The sequence below is a fragment of the Enoplosus armatus genome, chromosome 18 (genome assembly GCF_043641665.1).
Source record: "Enoplosus armatus isolate fEnoArm2 chromosome 18, fEnoArm2.hap1, whole genome shotgun sequence".
Taxonomy (NCBI): Eukaryota; Metazoa; Chordata; class Actinopteri; order Centrarchiformes; family Enoplosidae; genus Enoplosus; species Enoplosus armatus.
The window spans coordinates 12,242,409-12,263,125 of record NC_092197.1 but is presented as its reverse complement, the minus strand read 5'-3'; the positions used below and the strand labels follow the sequence as shown (position 1 = coordinate 12,263,125).

Genomic DNA, 20,717 nt, shown 5'->3' with positions numbered 1-20,717 from the left:
CCTCGTTCATGGTCAATGGGGCCGCTTCAGGCGGATACCAAACACTGCAGATGTGTCTCTGGTTTCTGTGAGAAGAGATCACAAATATTGATCTAGTAGCTGTGTGGTAAAAAGAGAAACATATTTCAAACTGCAGCAGTATTCCCTTTAAAACTACCTGCAAAGAGGCACCACTGATGAAGGCTGACGATGTGAAGCTTTAAATTCACTCAACACAGGAAACAAGGCATGAAATATGCATCGCAGCACAGCAGAGGGTAAACAGTGGTCCCAGAGTGTCACAAGACCAGCAGGAGGCGGTATATACACAGATCAAAAGCTTCAGCCAAGTGCAGGGTCCTCTTTTCTCTCCAGTTTCTAAACATCATTCTATTGAGGTGAGTCTTTTGAGGCTTATTTTATCTGATCCCTCACTGCATTTGAGAATATCATGTTTTACACAGTTTGGAACAAAATATATAACATAATATGACTTAAAGGAAGGCCACATTGGTCCCTACACTCATGACGTGTGCATGAACTGGAAATCTTCACTTTAAAAAGGGAAGAAGAACAGAACAGGAGGAAGAGGCAGGAAGGAAGGATATGATTTACAGTACCTGCTAATCTAGTCAGTAAGTATTGTTTTGGTAACCAGGGGGCTCAGGGTTTCCCCAAGTTTACACTGGGGCAAATGCATGAATACATGAATATTTTATGTAAATTAAAAGAGGAAAGACTCACAGATGGCTGATATGAATCTGTGTGTGTGTGTGTGTGTGTGTGTGTGTGTGTGTGTGTGTGTGAGAGAGAGAGAGAGAGAGACACACGCAGAGGTTCATCAAGAGACAGAGGCTGTGCCCTCCACATGCAGTGTGTGTGTGTGTGTGTGTGTGTGTGTGTGTGTGTGTGTGGGTGCAGGTCGCGTGTCTCTGTGTATCTGTGTCTTCGTCACCAGCTGTGAAATGCTATTGCCTACATCAGCAACACGCGCAGCTGTCTGTTTGGCCGAGTTTCCCCTCCTTCTGAACGCTAAAGCAATTTCTACTGAGCTGTGACAGATGATGGGATTCATTAATCAGTGTCGTTCTGTGTGTAAAGCATTTAAACTGCGCTTTCAAAGCCAGACACTTTGGCCAAGTAATCACTCAACTAATACTACTGGTTGACAACCACATCAACCCACACAGACATACTATTATGTTTGTACTTTTATCTCATTTAATTCTGGCTTTTCAAAAGATATCATGAAATGTGGGGAATTGAAATACAATCCACAGCAGCAATAAATCCTTTTCAGAATGTATTTATTTATTTATTCATAATTAATTTGACTGCCGCAGGGACTGAGAGACTGTGCCATTATGTTTAAGTTGAAGCTTTTTATTCATATCTCAGTGGGTTTCTTGATAACTAAAGGTTTGAAAACCTTTGGTTTTTGGTTATTTTTAAGTATGAAAGTTCGATGTCTTAGCTAAAACACATTAGACTTTATTTGATTTAATCAAAACAGAATGTAAAGCTAGCTTTAAATTAAGCAAGTGCTTGTTCTTTCCAAAACCCTGAAGATATTCAATTTACAACTGCATAAAACAGAGAACAACTTCTCACAGTTGTAAAGCTGAAACCTTTTTTATTTTTATATACACTGGGGCTGCAACTAAGAATTATTGTCATTATTAATAAATCTGCCAATTATTTTCTCAATTAATTGATTAAGTTTGTCAATAAAATGTCAGATAATAGTGAAAAATGCCAATATTACTTCCCTGAATTTGTGGTGACGTCTTCAAATATCTGACAAATGGTCCAAAATGCACAGAAATTCAGTTTACAATGATATGAAACAAAGAAACGCAGCTGATCTTCACTTTTGAGAGTTTTTTGCTTGAAAACGACTCAAGACAATCACTCAGTTATCAAAATAGTTCTTGTTTTCATTGTCTAAACAATTAATTCACTAATTGTTTCAGCTCTAATATACATGGCTGCAAAGGGCTACTGTGTATGTGCTGGGACACATTGTGCACAGGCGGTGCGTTACCTGGAGGGTTTATTGCCTTGGAAAGCATGTGTGAACCCGTCTGTCCTCAAAGATCCATTCAGGACTTCTAATGTCATGACTAACTGGATGTACTCTACTGTGCATGTATACAGAGTCTACTTCACGGCGTGTGTTTACCTCTCTGGGTATGTGTCCATGGTACCAGCCATGGCTCCTGAGGTCAGCGGCGCTCAGTTTCAGCTCCTCCTCCAGCTCCTTACGAAGTTTCTCAGGGGGAGATTCCAGCAGGTACTTCTCCTTGGAGAACTGCATGGAACAAACACGAGAGGAAAACAAGACATCAGTGGGAGGGAGTTTACACAAGGGGCTCATCACATGTGCAGTGTATTCACACGGAAATGGACCACAGATTAGATACACAGCCTATATTTAACTTTTATTTATTCAGGTAAATCCCATAGAGATTTGGATCTCATTTTCAAGAGGGATTTGAATACATAAATATATTTAGAATTTAGAATTTACAAAACAAAAAATACTTGTAGTAGTATGATAATGTAATATGGGTGTGTGGTTCCTAGCTACAGCAAAGCATCGTTTACACAAATACACACACCTGTGTTACAGAAGGCAACACTGCAGGGAAGCAACCCTGTGTGCTGCCTTCCACACATGCATGCGCACACACACACACACACACACACACACACACACACACACACACACACACACACAAACAAGAAACAATCCAATCGACCCTGACCTGATTACTAAGAGGCAGAACTCATCATGAGTAAGCTCTTATTGTTCTCATGTACTGTGGAGACCTAGCTTCAGCTTTCGAGTGTGGTCACTCAGGATGGATTGTGATAATGCCAAATACACACACTCACACATTCATACACACACAAACAAACGGATCATATTTCAGATTTCAAAGCTTTGTATTTCTGTTTGCACAAAGAATGGCAGATGGGGGAAGCCGGGGTGTAAAACATGAAAATAAATTCCGCTGAATGTTTTCATGGTTATTCAAACACACTCTTGAGCTGCGTGTGTCTGAGAGAGTGATAACTGGCATAAGTCGAGCTTTGTAGGTGATATTGACTTGATTAGTTGAAACCACAATCAAACTCTGAGAGAAAGTGCTTGATTTAACTTGTAGTTATCCACATAATATGCATGACTCATTAGGCACTCTACATTTTACATGAAATCCGATGGATGTTGGAAAGAGAAATAGGAAACCCCACGCTGGGACCTTGGCGTGAAGACACCATAACAACCGATGATTGTGGAAAGATTGAGTTCAGATAGACACTGTGATATACACATGCACACGCACACACACAAACACAAAGTCTTACATCACATCACAAATAACACAAGAAATCCACACAGGAATAAACAGCGAGAAGGAACTCATCTCGACTCTGCCAATATGAAGAGAAATGAGACCGGAGACCAAAATAAACAGTAAACAGCCTTGTCGCTAAGGCCGGCCTGTCGTTCCTCCTAATATTTTCCTTCAATCTCTCTCTCTCTCTCTCTCTCTCTCCCTGGCCCAGTGTTTTTCTCCTGCTTTCTCTCAGTCACACTCTCTTCCCTCTTGCCCACAGTTCCTCTCATCATCCCTCACAATCACAAAGTCTCAGTAAGTTGTTAAGCTTTTGCTGAATGTGTGTGACAGACAGAGGATGGGAAACTGTGATGATCTGTGTGTGTAGAGTGTGTTTCCGCTTTCCTGCATGAGTGTGTGTGTGTGTGTGTGTGTGTGTGTGTGTGTGTGTGTGTGTGTGTGATATGAGGAGACTACAAGAGCCAAACAATCGATCATATCATCTCCAGGTCACTGCAAGATGAAATTATTAACTTCCTCTTCTCCCTGCTCCTCTCTCCTTCTCCAATCCTCAGGGGAAGATAGAGGAACATCGGCATGGAGGCTCACTCTCCCAGATTAGATTTGAGGTGTGTGAGCGTATATGCATGTGTGTGTGTGTGTGTGTGTGTGCGTGTGTGTGTGAAGGGGAGAAGAGGCCAATAAAAGAGCAGAGGGGTCAAGTGTGCAGTTATTGCTTTTCCTTGTCTCTGTGGAAACCCAGGAGAGGCCTGCCACTGAACTGATGCTCAAACAACAATGAACTTGGTGTGTATATATATACAGTGCATCCGGAAAGTATTCACGGCGCTTCACTTTTTCCACATTTTGTTATGTTACACCCTTATTCCAAAATGGATTAAATTATTTTTTTTCCTCAAAATTCTACACACAACATCCCATAATGACAATGTGAAAAAAGTTTTTTTGAAATTTTTGCAAATTTATTAAAAATAAAAAACTAAGAAATCACATGTACATAAGTATTCACAGCCTTTGCCATGAAGCTCAAAATTGAGCTCAGGTGCATCCTGTTTCCACTGATCATCCTTGAGATGTTTCTGCAGCTTAATTGGAGTCCACCTGTGGTAAATTCAGTTGATTGGACATGATTTGGAAAGGCACACACCTGTCTATATAAGGTCCCACAGTTGACAGTGCATGTCAGAGCACAAACCAAGCATGAAGTCAAAGGAATTGTCTGTAGACCTCCGAGACAGGATTGTCTCGAGGCACAAATCTGGGGAAGGTTACAGAAAAATTTCTGCTGCTTTGAAGGTCCCAATGAGCACAGTGGCCTCCATCATCCGTAAGTGGAAGAAGTTCGGAACCACCAGGACTCTTCCTAGAGCTGGCCGGCCATCTAAACTGAGTAATCGGGGGAGAAGGGCCTTAGTCAGGGAGGTGACCAAGAACCCAATGGTCACTCTGTCAGAGCTCCAGAGTTCCTCTGTGGAGAGAGGAGAACCTTCCAGAAGGACAACCATCTCTGCAGCAATCCACCAATCAGGCCTGTATGGTAGAGTGGCCAGACGGAAGCCACTCCTTTAGTAAAAGGCACATAGCAGCCCGCCTGGAGTTTGCCAAAAGGCACCTGAAGGACTCTCAGACCATGAGAAACAAAATTCTCTGGTCTGATGAGACAAAGATTGAACTCTTTGGTGTGAATGCCAGGCGTCACGTTTGGAGGAAACCAGGCACCGCTCATCACCAGGCCAATACCATCCCTACAGTGAAGCATGGTGGTGGCAGCATCATGCTGTGGGGATGTTTTTCAGCGGCAGGAACTGGGAGACTAGTCAGGATAGAGGGAAAGATGAATGCTGCAAAGTACAGAGACATCCTGGATGAAAACCTGCTCCAGAGCGCTCTTGACCTCAGACTGGGGCAACGGTTTATCTTTCAGCAGGACAACGACCCTAAGCACACAGCCAAGATATCAAAGGAGTGGCTTCAGGACAACTCTGTGAATGTCCTTGAGTGGCCCAGCCAGAGCCCAGACTTGAATCCGATTGAACATCTCTGGAGAGATCTGAAAATGGCTGTGCACCGACGCTTCCCATCCAACCTGATGGAGCTTGAGAGGTGCTGCAAAGAGGAATGGGTGAAACTGCCCAAAGATAGGTGTGCCAAGCTTGTGGCATCATATTCAAAAAGACTTGAGGCTGTAATTGCTGCCAAAGGTGCATCAACAAAGTATTGAGCAAAGGCTGTGAATACTTATGTACATGTGATTTCTCAGGTTTTTTATTTTTAATAAATTTGCAAAAATCTCAAAAAAACTTTTTTCACGTTGTCATTATGGGGTGTTGTGTGTAGAATTTTGAGGAAAAAAATGAATTTAATCCATTTTGGTATAAGGCTGCAACATAACAAAATGTGGAAAAAGTGAAGCGCTGTGAATACTTTCCGGATGCACTGTATGAAGGGTTATGGGGCAAATTGAAATGTCAGTGGGGCTCCATTTATGATACGGTTCATGAAATAGGCTGACATCACAGCCACAGACATATTGAAAGAGGGAGCGAAAAATGGACAGGCAATAAAGGAGCGGCGCAGAAAAAGTGATTTGACAAGGACAGACAAAGACAGAAAACATCAACATTTTGTATTTTAACATGTGAGGGAAACATACACACACACACACACACACACACACACACACACACACACACACACACACACACACACACACACACACACACACTAGCAGCAATCCAAATCGAACCCATGTTAATACTGCAGAGACATTCCTCCATGGTGCTATTTGTACGTATTGTATGCCTCTCTCACTGGGGAAAGTCTTCCCCTCGTGCTGTAATGGCAGACACGCTATCCTCTTAAAGAGAGAAGGGGGACGACAGAGACGAAGCAGAGATCAAAGAAAAGGTGGGAATAAAGAATAGAAAATGCTATTCAGGAGAAACGTGTTGACTGATGACAAAAGAGGAACGACACAAAGGGAATGAGTACAATGGGAGACATCCACAGACCAATATGATACTACCAATATAATTACAATGTCCAGGTGTATGCTCTTATCAGACCCACTATGCCGTAGCAACGTATCATTGTGTTCGTTGGTTGCCTGTTGGTGTGCAAAGAGTAAAGTCTTCCATGTTTCAAACTGTAACAGTAGTAAAACTATAAAAAGTATTAATAGTATTACTACTACAGTTTGTGTCCATGTTTTTAGTAACAGTTGTAGAAGTAGTAATAATAGAGCACTTCTACGACTATAACTAGTATTACTGCTTTTACTGCTCTTACTACTTCTGCTAGTACAACTATTTCTGCTACAGTAACTGCAACTAGTATTTCTAGTATTGCTCTGATTTTCCATATGCATCAAAAATAGTGCCAGAGAAAATACTTGAATACAAATACAGATATAAGCAGGCTCCCTTATTTATCCTTTGTTGTGTATTTCCCATGGGTTTCAGCAGCAGCATACAAGCACATGATAATTTTGTAAGACTTGTATATGGAGAGTAAAAGCACGAGAGAGGATTCATCAACATGCAGAGAGGCGAAGAATGTCAGATCAAAACACAGAGACCAACAGATTTATGAACCGAGAGGCAGACAGACAGGAGAGGCACAGAGGCAGACAGGTAGCAGACAAAGCAACACCAGCATACATAAAGACAAGACATCAGACATTCAGGAAGGCACGAAGGCAGGCAGACAGACAACAGAAAAAACTCATTAATGTAGACAGAGGCAGACAGGTAGCCCATTAGCAGATGAGAGAGTTTAGGCAATTTAGCAGCTGATGCAGGACTTTGCTTCCCCAGGGGGGACGAAGAGAGGAAAAGAGATTGGTGTGTGCATGTGTGTGTGTTCTACATGGGTGGCACTATTAATGGATGGGGCTCTATTTTTGATCTGAGTTGGAGAGAAAGTAACACCAGGTTACCAAAGATAAGAGAGATAAATTCATTATAATGGCGGGTATGCTGTATAGTTTGAAAGGATGGGAGGTGAGTCAGGGAATAGGCTCTAGGGGTTAGGGGTGTGTGTGCATGTGTGAATATGATTTATAGATATCAACACAGCGTGATCCATCACCTAATTTACACCAACATGCACTTGAGCCTCTTTTTCCTCACAGCGAGCCAATTAGGCGGTTTCGTCTGATGACATCACCACACCCTCCCCGAGTGAAAATTGACACTGCTATCACTTAACATCAGTGGGAGAAAAAAATGGACCACCTAAAAGGAAAATAAATGAAAGGGATGATAATGGGGAGAAATTCTAAGCATATGCACATATTTATACATATATTATGCACACACACACCCTTTTTCTTAGCACATTGTGTGTGTGTGTGTTACTGCTGAATTGGTTATTTTATGTTTGTTACTTTGTCCCGTTTGCATACTTGCTGTATTCTCTCTTTTCCGTGCAGGCGTGCAGGCTTTGCAGTTCTAAAATACAGCTAATGAACATCATTTGATTAGACAAACAATCTGAGTAGTCATTAAGATTCAACCACTTTCTAACTGAAACCACCACCTCATCATTGCATGTATTTGATGTTAAGTCAGAAATATCCAGCCACAGGTATTTACAATGCACAACACAGCGGGGTAGAGTGTTAACTCTGGCACAAATCAGTGTGCTGTTGTTTGTGGTTGAACTGGTTTGTTTGCTAATTCTTGCGGTAGGAGCACAAAGCAGAGTACCTTGAGCAATTTAAAAAAGGGATGCGACTAAAAACAACTCCGAGAGCAAAGGCATGAATGAGGAATGAAATGGAAGATAATTGCTGACAAGTACAAAAACCTGCAGGGAAGAAAATTAAGTCTCTGGCTTTTTTGGGCATTTACCAGCATGGATGCAAAGTGGGAAGAAAAAAAAGCACCAACAAAGAGAGGAATGCTTTCTAAACAGACTGCAGCACTCAGATCTGAGCTCATGTCAGAATGCATCTTCTCTCTTGTTAAGCTCGTGGGCTAGCCTCTAACCCCCGTTGTCATGGTAACGCCCTGAGTGAGTGGTGGTGGCGGCGGCAGTGGGGGGAGGATTGAGGCTGGGTTTTGGAGGAGAGAGAGGGGTTCCCACCTCCTGGTCATGTGCGCACACACACACACACACACACACACACACACACACACACACACACACACACCAAGGTCAGGGGTCTAATTCTTGAAGAACCTTTCTATCCCTTGATCTGCTCTCTCTTTCTCCTCCCCTCTCTGCCCCCCTCCAACACTATGTCTCCCCTCTTTTGGGGAGATAGAGACCAGGATTATTGTATAAAGACCCTTGTATCCTCCTATCTCCTATTACACACACACACAGCCACATTATAGGGGTTTATGTGTACGTACGTGGCCAATATCACCCCTCTCCAGACTGTCATAATCCCTCTTATATTCACACTGGTTCACACGGGTATAATAGTCTTTAACACACATGTAAAATGATATGAGCGTTAGAGGGAGTGCTGGTAACATTAGGCTTTTCATATTGACCCTTTATTATTTTCTTAGTGAGGTGAGAATGGCATTGAATCAAAGCTAATGAAACTGCTTTTGCATCTATGTAATCAAGAAAGCTCAATGGTGGGTTTAACACTCTTTTTATTTGTTACACCTACAATTTAAGTAAGATTCTGCTCAGGTCCAAAGAAATGGCACCTGACAGTATTGCTGGTTTGTCTACTGTAAGAAGTTAAGTAAGTAAGTAAGTAAGAAATGCTGCAAAGCTTGTTCAACCTGCTGCACTGCAAAGTAATAAGAGAAGAAAACTCATTTGGAACAAACCAATCTCCTTCCAAAATATGACATTATACCCTTTATAAATATTCATACAAACGTAACTTCATCAGATTTTGAAAACCACAATTAATAGTGCCTTCAATAATTCAATAATAATAAATAGCAAAATAATAAATAATAAAAGTTAATTTACAGAATGTCCCTCAGATTCTTTAATGTGTGAGTTGCCCTTCAAAAGACTTTCACCAACTCTGTTCAGTCTACATTAGATAATGAAGAGGACACAGCTCAATGCCACTGTAATAAAAAGACAACAAACGTCCTTTTCAATAATTCATTCCTATTAAAATGTGTCCGTTGCAACGCTTTTTTTAAATAACCCATAAAACAACATCATCAAACCCACAGACAGTGTGGTATATTAGATAATAGAGTAATAACAGCTCACATGCTAATAGATTAGCTCGCTAGCAGTAGCAAGTAGTGCCAGCCTGGCTATCCGGTAAGTCACGTGACTTGCTTTGCAGGTCAAAGTGGTCTGACGAGAGTCTCCCTCAGTCTAACTGATGCAGCTGAGTAATCAGCTGACACACACTTATTAGATGTTTCTGGACACCTGTACTCGCTCCAGATGACGGTTTAAAGTAAAACTGGAAGCTTCACTGTCTTTTTTAGAATAATCCTGCTCTTATAAAAAGGTGAAAAATGCTGTAATTAGGCATCTTTCATTGATCAGGGCTGTCTGCCTGTGGAGCAGATGCAGACTTTATGACACAACACATTGTTTCACATGATCTCATGTGAAAGAGATTTAAGAACCGGATGAATAAAATGAAACCTAACCGATCATTATGCATGGGAATGGAGAGAAATTAGATCCAGAACAGTCCAAAGAATCAAAGCTTTGGCTGTAAGTAAGTCACAGTCCCTGAGATAAAGACCTATTTATATTTTGCAGTATTGATTGCTCTCTGTTTCGCGTGGCAGTATGCACAAGCACTTGTCACAAATGGGAAGGCAAAAAAAAAACACAACAGAGATAAAAATACCAGTGCCGGTGTCCCATAAGATCAGGCAGCATCAGACAGAGAGAGAGAGAGAGAGTGAGTTACGACTGGTGGAGAGACAGACACAGAATATGAGACTGATAACAGTGACCTTCTACTGTCGTTAGGAATGAGTGTCTCCCACACACACATACTCATGTACACACACACACACACACACACAGGGCATTCACCCCTTGAGGCAGCTGGATGCCGATATATACCCCACTACAGAAATATATACTGTACACACACATATAGAGCACTCGTGTGAGCTGTCAGTCAGCATGGTGTCAGAGCAGAGACCCCCTGGATTGAGTGACAGCTGGTGGACAGGATATGACATACAGCTACACTCCCACTGAGACTGCAGGAGGCACAGTGCCGCTCCGCACTGCATGGCTCTACTCCTCTTCTCAAAACTACACTACACTTCTGCTGTACATTTCTGCTTTCTCCATCAGCTCCGTCTTTCTCTCTTTTCTCACTTCTCCCAGGTCTTCCCAGATTGTCTCTTCCCGTCTCTCAACCCTGTTTTGTCCATTGACTCAGTGTCAAGAGCCTTTACTGACATGATGAGACAGTGACAAAGACAATTTCCTTCCCTTTTGTTCCTACATTTTGGTTGCTGGAGACCCTATACTTTATGATAAATAAATATTGTATTTGATGTTTTTCTTGTATCTCTTTTAGAGGTAATATTTGTGGTATTTTGTCTAGTCCTGAGTAGTATGTGTAGTCCTCCTTTGGGGCTGCAGGTACAATCTATCCACCAATCAGAGGATAGGACAGTAGCCTCTATGTAGCTTGAGAGACACCACCCTGGGGAAAAGAAAGTCCTTAATTCACTCTCTTCTGCTCATAAAGCGTAATTGCTGTGACAATTGAAAGCGACCTTGATGAGCATATCAACATTTTTATCAACTCCTCTCTCCTCTCAGCTGATTTATGGTGGCTGTTCAGTAAGAAGACTGTTTATAGAAATCCAGTGGGGAGGGGGAGCATAAAGAAATACATTTTGAAAAGTGAGGGGGATATGTCCCTCCCATTCCCAGTGGAAATAACACCCTTGTGTGGAAGTGAAAAACAAGAGGAGGATGTACCCAAAATGTCTGCTGGAATCATCCTTTGCACGGTGGCACAGTTTGAGACACAGCTTCTGGTACATCTCAGCACATCAGGTCAAATCAGGTTGAACTAAGATGCAGCTCTGCAGAATCAGTTTAGGTAATGACTTCTAAAGCTCCCTCCCTCCCCTGGTCAAAGTAATATAGTTGGACTAAACATGACATAAAACATGTCTGACCACGTGTGATGCTCCATCTATTGAACAAAGTTGTAAAGCTATGACCTCCCTCTGTGTCCCCAGATATCATCAATGATGCTGGTGAGTAAAATCTTGTCGTAACCAATATGAATGACGACCAAAACTATGAAAATAAAGCACAAGTTACAGCTAAAAAATGAATTTTCCTTTAATATATTTATGCAAGTATCTGCTTTCTCTCTCTTTGTCCCTGTCTGACTCTGCCATTCATATTTTAATGTCTCGTTCTCTGTGAATCACTTCTTTTTCCTTCTTTTTGTTTCTGGCTCAAAGACCTACTAGAGCATTTTCTTTCTCTATTTCCCTCTCCCTCTCTCTAATCAACCTGGTGAACAACATCTATCAGCACTTTGATGAGAAGACCATTACTGAGAGTGAAACATGAGAGAGAGTGTGTGTGTGTGTGTGTGTGTGTGTTTCAGTGTGTCATTGTTCCAATAGATATATGCTGACAATCAGCTGCCTGAAGGGCTGAATGTCCTCTCTGGATGTGTCTGTATGCATGTGTGAATGTGGTTTTGTGTATTATTATTATTATTATTATTATTATGTATCCACAATACTGTCACTCCTGTGTATTGAATTGTATCGTTTCTGGCTCATTTATCTCGGTCTTTTAAAAAACTGTTGTATACGGAGTGTTTGCACATGACAGCGCTGTCGGCAACTATGAGAGGGAAAACAGAAAAAAAGCAACCTAGACATCACAGAAATGCAAAAGAAAAAAGAAACACAACATGAAAACTTTTCTATCCCCCACAATATAAATTTACATGACATGCTGATGTACACACACACACACACACACACACACACACACACAGAGGAGCACAGAAGATTTTAATGATGTTTGACTGTTAAGTACGACTCCTGACTGCACATCTCTCCCTCGCCTCCTGACCCATGGTTTCTCTGCTAAACAGGCCTACAGGCAACACACCGTCGCTCTCTTTCTCTCTCACACACACACACACACTCAGATGAGTGAAGGGAGTAAACATCCATTTCCCCAAAGCATCCGCACAAACACAAACCCTCATTTCCCCGCACACACAACAAACAGAAACACAAAAACTCCATGTATACAAAGACTACATAAGATAAACACACAGATATACAAGTGTATGTACACACACACACTGTTTGCACAAGTGTACACACAGGTAAAAATAGAGATGTTTCATTTAGCTAAAGGTACTGATGACGTGTTTAGTTATTAAAGAAACAGATTGGAGCGTTGATGTCACCCAGAGTGCGATACAGATACTGATTAGAGATTACACAGATTCAATTACACGTTCCTCTGGATGAAATTAGATAGCTTGCATGAACCTAATTCAATTCAAATTAGCTTAATACTTCTGCTAATGGCACGGCAATGTAGCCACACACATTTCTGTTGCTGTAATTGGACACACATACGAATTCAACACAAACACATGCACAGTTCTATTGCATAGACTCACCCAATGACTAGAGCGATGACTGAGGGGTCGAGTCTTATGTGAGCTGGTTAGCTTAAAGGACTTGAAAACGTATTTTCTCAATCAGCTTCTGACTGTGAGTGATGGGGTCGTACATGAGCACTCTATTTTCTGACAAAGTTCATGACAGATTTCTGGATTTATTTTTTCTGTAGCATACTTAAGATTTAAAGCCAGATTTTCAGGGGCTTTAAAAGAGACAGTTTATGTACACTTCAAATTTGCACCTATTGTGTAAACAGCTGAATGGAAACTCCGTAATTAAAAAGAAAAAGCCTACAGACAGCATTTTTTCTGCTTGACAGATATATTAATAAATAATATAATAAAATATTGGCATATTAATAAAGTAAAATAGTAATTAAGGTAAATCAAATGAATGTTGACATGGCGGGACCTGATTCTGCTTCATTTTCAGGAGCGTAGATGCAGCATCGTGTTGCTATCCTGTGAAAATGATAAACCTCCAGAAAGTCAATTTTTCGTAAGCTGAGAAAAACACATCCGTTTTCAGATTTGAGATCATAAAGGAACACTTAGTCATTCAGATTATCTCAAAATTTCAAAATCACCAAATCTGAGACAAATGGACATTATGCAGGAAGCAGCAATACAATGCAATGATGCAAAGTTTACAGTAGTGTTACGGGCTCTTTTCTGGTAATAAATATTCACATGCTGTGCCAACAGCTTTTAGAAACACTAGAAACAAAAGAAACTTTGTTGTGCATGCGGCAGAGAGAGACAAGGACGGTATGGTAATGCGGTGCTTGACAGCAGATGTCTGTTATCTGTCTGTTTGTAATATGGAAAGACCTTTCATTACTGCTGCAGTAATGAAGGGACGGACAGACGTCCACAAAACAAAATCATTATCCAGAGTACACACAAGATGCCACACATAACACTAACACACATAAAACAAGACGCACACAAGCACACACATTCACACCCCACTCCCTTACTGTCGACTCAGCAATGCCACACCTATAGATGCTGTTGCCATGGTAACACCATACTCTGCATGCCCCAGCTGGTGTTTCCCTGAGGAAAAAAAAAGTGTGTGTGTGTGTGACAGAGAGGGGTTAATGTGTCCCATGTGTGCTTTGCTCTGTCATGTGCAGTGGGGTGTGCTGAAGAGGAAAACATGGCTGGTTGGGAGCAGTTATCATGGCATCCCATTGTGTGTATGATTGTGCGTGCGTGATCTTTTCCTATGTTTCTGTTCCATACTTCAGTCATCAGTTTTGCTATTGGTTGGTCGAGCAGTTCACTCCTGACTGAAGACCACAAGACCTGACAAATCAGGGTTCAGCTTTCATTTAAAGACAGCACACTGAAGATAGACAAAACAGTGAATGAAGATAAAATACCACTAAACCCTGTAGGTCAACTTTACTGCCAAGAATTTACTTCCAAGATCTGAACTCAATCCAAATGAATTAAAATCTGATAGTACAACCACAACAATAGCATAAAACAACGCCATGAGCCCACACCAGAGTAAACAAATACCTCAGCAGCCCACTCGATCACACTGTACAACTCTTTGCTGTTTTCTCACAATGACTCATGCTTTAAATTTACACACATTACAGTGTGCGGTGACCTGGGTTTCTGCCAACATGGCTGAGAGGATTTAGGACAAGTATAACATTTAGCAGTCATGTTTCCAGCTCTCAGCTTTGTAGCATCACTCCTCACAGGAACTTACACAAAGAAGAAAGGATTTAGCAGTAGTTGGATTTAAATCAATGCGTAATCTATGACATCATCTATGACATAATGGCTAATTCACCCTCGCTGTGGCATTATGTTGTGCCGTGTAGTTTGCTTTCTGGGTTGAACTGGAGGTAAGTGTCTGATGTTAGGAACTTATAATGAAAATGATCTGAACTAACTAACAACAGCACACGTACAGTAAGTACACATTTACAGAATGATACATCCAATACATCCGTCCACGATGTACGTAAACATTTGAAAACTACATTGCTAACATCCATGTGTGCTTACTAGCAGGCTTCTTCTTCTTCTTCTGTGCCTTTCTTGGTGCATTGCTGCATTTCTTGCCACAGAGTGTCTATCAGTGGAATAGGCACTTTTGCCCTTGCTGAGCCAACTTGCATGGGGCACTCAGAGGACATTAACAGTGTTACTGGCTTTGCGTCCGCATCTGGTAGGGGCTCTGTCAGTGTGTTTTTGTTTAAAAAAAGGCTGCCAACTGTGTGAGAAGTTTGACAGTTTGCTCATCATGTGACAAAACAACTAAGCTGGATAGTAGCCACGATCCTGTGTGCATCCCACTAGTGGCACTCTTAGCAGTGATATAGAATAAATCCCTGACACTGTCTCATATTCTGGATTCTCTTTCAAAGATACTTATTAACCCTGACTGGCAAAGGTGAAACCAACCCTGTCCATCTTTCCTGGCTGGCTAAAGCTCAGAGTAGTTTAAGAGAATCCAGGCTTTGCCATTCAGTCGCTGCATTTCCGCCTGCTTTCCTGCGCCTCTCATACTTCACTTCTCCCTCACTGCGGTGCAATTTATAGACCGCCCAAATGTACACACACGTCTGACTCATCATATGGCTCTCCTTCACTTCACCGCTTTATTTTCCACCACTTTTCATCAGGTTTTACTTTCGCCACACTGCAGACTTTCTCTCTTAGCTTTTCGTGCTCTTTATTTGAATATTTCTTCCTCTCATCTTCCTCTGAACCTGTCTTTGTTTTACACACATGCACCTCATTATCCTCCTCACATGTGCCTGTTTACCAGGTGGAGCTGATAAATAAGTGGAGGGAGGTCAATTGTCTCATTTCCCCTTCCCAACAAGCTGATCTATCCGGTCCTGTCATCTCTTACTCTCTCTCTCTTAATATGTACTTTATTATCCTTCCAACTCACTCCATTACCTTTTCGTCCTTCTCCTCCTCCATTCCTTTGTTCCTCCACTCCCAAATTCCCCTTTATCCCTTCTCCTCTAAGTTAATCATCTCAGTCGCTCCTTCCATCTCTCCACTGCCAGTTCATCCCTCACTCCCTGCTCTAACCTGCCATCTCTCAACCGCACATCATATCATTCCCCTCTCTGTGCACTTTCCCTCACCGATCCACTCAGCCGGTCTGTCGGTATGGGTGTGTAGTTGTTTGTGTGGGTGAACGTGTGTTGATGTAAAACAAACAGCAGGAGCATCACCTTGTTCCATCAGCGAAACAGAGAGAGCGACAGAGTGAAGTGATGCATTAGGAGGCAGAGGAAAGAGAAGGAGATGAAATGCTGTATAAAAAAAACAGGCTTTCCTTCAATTTATATGGGTTTTTGTTATATGTACCCTCAAGTGGATTTTCATTTGAATTCCTAATTTTGTTACTTTGACAAACCAATCTACAAAAGGCATATGTACACATAGCAATGAACACATTCAACTCAGAATAGTTAAATAGAAGGAAAGGTACTATATAGGCTTGTGTCCAGTAAAACGTTCCAAGTTTATATGTTTTATACTTCAGGAAATGTGATACTTTTGCTCTCACTTGTATCTGCATTGTATTTGATTAGCAATCTTAAATAACTTATATTTGCCTTTAATGTGAGCACATTCTGTCTTAGTCTCTGCTCTGTTCATAGGACATCAGCTCAATCATCATTTGTTGCTTTTATTCTGAGATCAGATACACATAAAATCCCAATAATTTCTATGTTAAAGCCTCAGTTTTGATTGGCCTTCTCTGATTTTTGCACCATTTCACGCACAGTAAAGAATATCCCCCTTTTGTCTTTAATTGAAACAGGAGCTGTCAGTGTCTATGACAACCAGGACCAGCTGGGACAGCTGAGAGATGCTCGGGGCAGTTTATTCACTCGGCTCGAAATACAGATCTAACCTTTCATTTTGGCAGCTTGGGGAAGAGCTTGTGATTGGCGGGGCAGAGGGCTGAGACAATCATGAATGTCAGCACACTGGAAAAGTGTTATTTTAAAAACAGACCTCATTGTGACAATCTGTTAATTATGGTACGTTAAACCAGCGTCCACTCACTAGAACACCTTTGCCCAGCTTGGTCTCATTTTTTCCAGCAGAAAAAGGCAACACAACCACTCACTCTCACACACAGTTTTCCCTAAGGGCTGTGGCCACTTGCTGTCATCCTCTCTTCCATCCTCTGGGCTGAACCATTAATGGCTAATTTGCAGGCTTTTTGGGGTAAAAGGTCACCACACTGATGGATGGAAGGTCTAAGGACTCATCAATACTAACCGTCCTCTGTTGTGTGTGCCTGTTTTCGTGCACACACACATTGACATGTCTAGGTTGCAGACACACATGCATGATTGCAACCAATCAGATTTACACACTGATGCACACACACACACACACATCCACTCCTTACTTGCCATTTATTCGCCAGCCAGTACCATTACCATCCATACTAGTACCATCTATCTCAACAGTGACAGGTGTGAAGGGAAAACCACAAACCCACAATGCATATCTCCAATGCAGTTAAACAGGAAGGGGACAAAAGGGGAGGAAGCAGCAGTTGAAGGACAGGCAGCAGAGAGGCAAAATGAGAGGTGGGGGTGAGGAGGGAGAGGAGGGCCTTGGTTGCCTAAAATGAAAATAGAAATCTGTATCTCTCATTGACTTGTGATTTTAAGAGAGATGCTCTCACGGAAAGCAATTTATATGCCCTCTTCTTGTATTTGGCCAAGTGACGGACATTGCAGAAGGTCATTGTTTTGATAAAGAACAAATAACAGTGAAATAACAATGGCCCATCTTTCATCTTTTCATCCCTTCCTACACTTAGACATAATATGCTTTTAATGCTACTTATATTACTATTTAACTTCAATAAAGGCTGTGGCCTAAGCTGTAGCCTTGTTACCATGGATACACACACATATGGTGACACAGCATCTAATTAATTAATCAATGACTGACAGCAGAGGATTAATCAACTTTGCCGGCTGAAACACAGCCAAGAAATAAGATGTAAATACAAACATGGACACTCTCAGATAAACACAGCCGCTGCTTTTGATGTTTGTTTTTTAAATTATTATACACAAATTCAATTTAATTGTATATGTAAGGTATTAGGCTCAACTTTAATCTTTAAACAAAACTCAAATGGGATCAAATCAGGATTCACTCTCTCTTTGTATCTACCGTAGAAGGGAAAACTACTCACTTTCTTAGAGCATAACGATGTGACATGTGCTTTATCTGTCTGTTCAATATGAAGCTAGAGCCAGGATGCGCTTTGCTTTGCTTAGCTTGGCTTAGCACAAACACTGGAAGCAGGGGGGGAAAAGTTAGCTAACAAATACATTTACATACATTGTATATAAGAATATTTTACAGCTTAACTTCAAATGCAAAAAAAATACATTTTTCATATACAGCAATTCCATAAATAGTAATAACTCAGTACATGTTTTGACTGAACTCCAGCAGGAACACAATTATTTGACGCAAACACTCACTTTAGATGGAAGGTCACGGTGGGGAAGTGTATCATAAACAAGTTGATCTGTAGCTCAGTCACGGTGATATCCTACTCCCTGCTGTGTCAGTGCACGCACACACATAAATTTTGCCTAGTCACAGTATAAACAATGACCTATTGACTGGCCTTGGAACTTGGGCACACAAACATACCACAAGGCACAGGAAGAGATGATACAGCTGAAGATGCAACTGTAGAGGGGTGAGAAGTAAACAGACAATAAGACAGACTAAGTGTGAAAGGAAATGAGAAAGAGGAAAGAACTGAAATAAGAAAGGAAAAAGAGGAAAAGAGGCAAAAAGTTAAAGAGGAAGAAAGATGGGAGAAAAAAAGAGAGAAGGGAGGAAGAAAAAAACAGCGGTGACTGTATGATGAGATGGAAATGAGGAACGGTTTGATCTCATAGGTAGACCCTGGATGCATATCAATCAGTTTTATCTCCCTATTACCAGCACGCATACACACACACACACACACACACAACCTTCCTCGTCACCCCTGATCACGCAGACTGTCAGAAAGAAGCACGCCCTAGAGCTGTGATGCCATTGGCCAGCAATGATGTCATCTCTTCCTGGAGGTTGAGCAGCGAGCTGAACAATTGGCTGGCTGAGGCAGACAGTAGGAGAGCACCGCTGAGGTATCAATTCCATTCATACAGAGGCAGCGATGGAGCTTGTGTGTGTGCATGTGTTTGTGCATGTGTGAGTGTGTTTGCGCATGTGTGAGTGTGTGTGTGCGTGTGTGTGACCACTCCCCACTGAGGCATACAGGCTGAGCTATTAGGGCCGTGTCCATCATTCAGAGACACAGACAGTACCTGCTGGGACACTCCCTAATGGACGCTCGCTCTGTCACACACACACACACATTGGAATTTCGCTCAAATGCACACAATCAAATATGCAAGTAATCAAGCATGCACACACACACACACACTCTTGTACACACACAGCTAATGGGGGTTGGGAGGGTTGAGATGGGTGTTGTCTCCCTGTTGTTACCGGGCTGTTGTCATGGTGATGCAGATGGAGCTTTTACTGCTAGCTGGGACTTTGCAATAAACTACACACACACACACACACACACACACACACACACACACACTCTTTACACCTCTTCTCATTGATGCGTGCATGTGCACACCTTTTGAGAGCAGCCTTGCCCTTGCAACTGCTTTCAAGCAACAACAAAAAAAATTGGAAACAAAAAAGGAGTCGCTCTCAGTGTCTGGCAGTGTGTGTGTGTGGATGTGTGTGAAGGTGTGAGTGTAAACACTCCCATGAGAGACACTAGGCACGTTCCTCTAAGAGATGCTCATGGGAAATTAGCCTGTGATAGCCTGTTACAAAGTGCTGCACATTCACTCTCCTTCTCTTTTTTCTGTTTCCTCCTTACATGTTTTACACTCCCCTCCCCCCTCTAACCACCCACACCTCCCACTCCTCATCCCAGCGCCCCTTTTTTTGTATGAGTATGATGTCATTTGCGGGCTTGTAATCGCCAGCATAGCTGTTGGGATTTCTTCCAAGACTTCACGTGTGAACACAAGATGCAAAACAGCCCTGAAACTCATTTAAACACCTTGTAGTTGCGAATTTATATGAAAAATCCAACACACACACACTATAGATAGATACAAGTCCAGATACTGCACACTGAAAGCCATTTCACCAACCACGATAATGCAATTTGAGATGTCCTGATACAAAAAATAATTGCCTTGCTGGAGGATGTTCTTTGCCTGTGCCTTGTCCATTACTCTCGTACATCTGGACACTTGTATTACTTGCTTATTACATACCGGAAACATAATAACTGATATCTACTGCTCAATCGACACAGTCTTCTCATCCATCTCTCTCCGTCTCTCTGCTTAAACTAATCACTTTCACTAAAACCCAGAGATTATGTGTATGCATGACTTATATGTGTTCCAGCACACGATCTGAGCGTCCGCACTGCATGAATTCCATCTTATTAGCAGAAGTGTAATCTAATTTGAATTGAATTACATCCAACAAAGCCATCACATTTCAGTCAATTAAATCTGTTTAATCTCTAAATCAGTATCTGTATGTGTTTCACATTAACACCCCAATCTGCTTCGTTAATAACAAAACAATGTTAGAAGCTCTATCTGCCATCTCTACGAGGGAGCACTTGTGTTTAACTTGTGCACCTGCAGTCCTGCTGAAACAATTAGTCAATAACTCAACTGAATGTTTGATGATCAGTTAATCGT

General features: G+C 41.7%; 1 protein-coding gene across 1 annotated transcript in view; it reads right to left on the bottom strand.

Moving 5' to 3' along the window:
• The window catches only part of sh2d3ca (SH2 domain containing 3Ca), a 50,948-nt gene that overhangs the window by 8,131 nt on the left and 22,100 nt on the right, over positions 1–20,717 (bottom strand). The window contains exon 5 of the mRNA XM_070924354.1: positions 2,162–2,290. Within this exon, the coding sequence (XP_070780455.1) occupies positions 2,162–2,290 (129 nt within the window). The remainder of the gene's footprint in view (positions 1–2,161; positions 2,291–20,717) is intronic.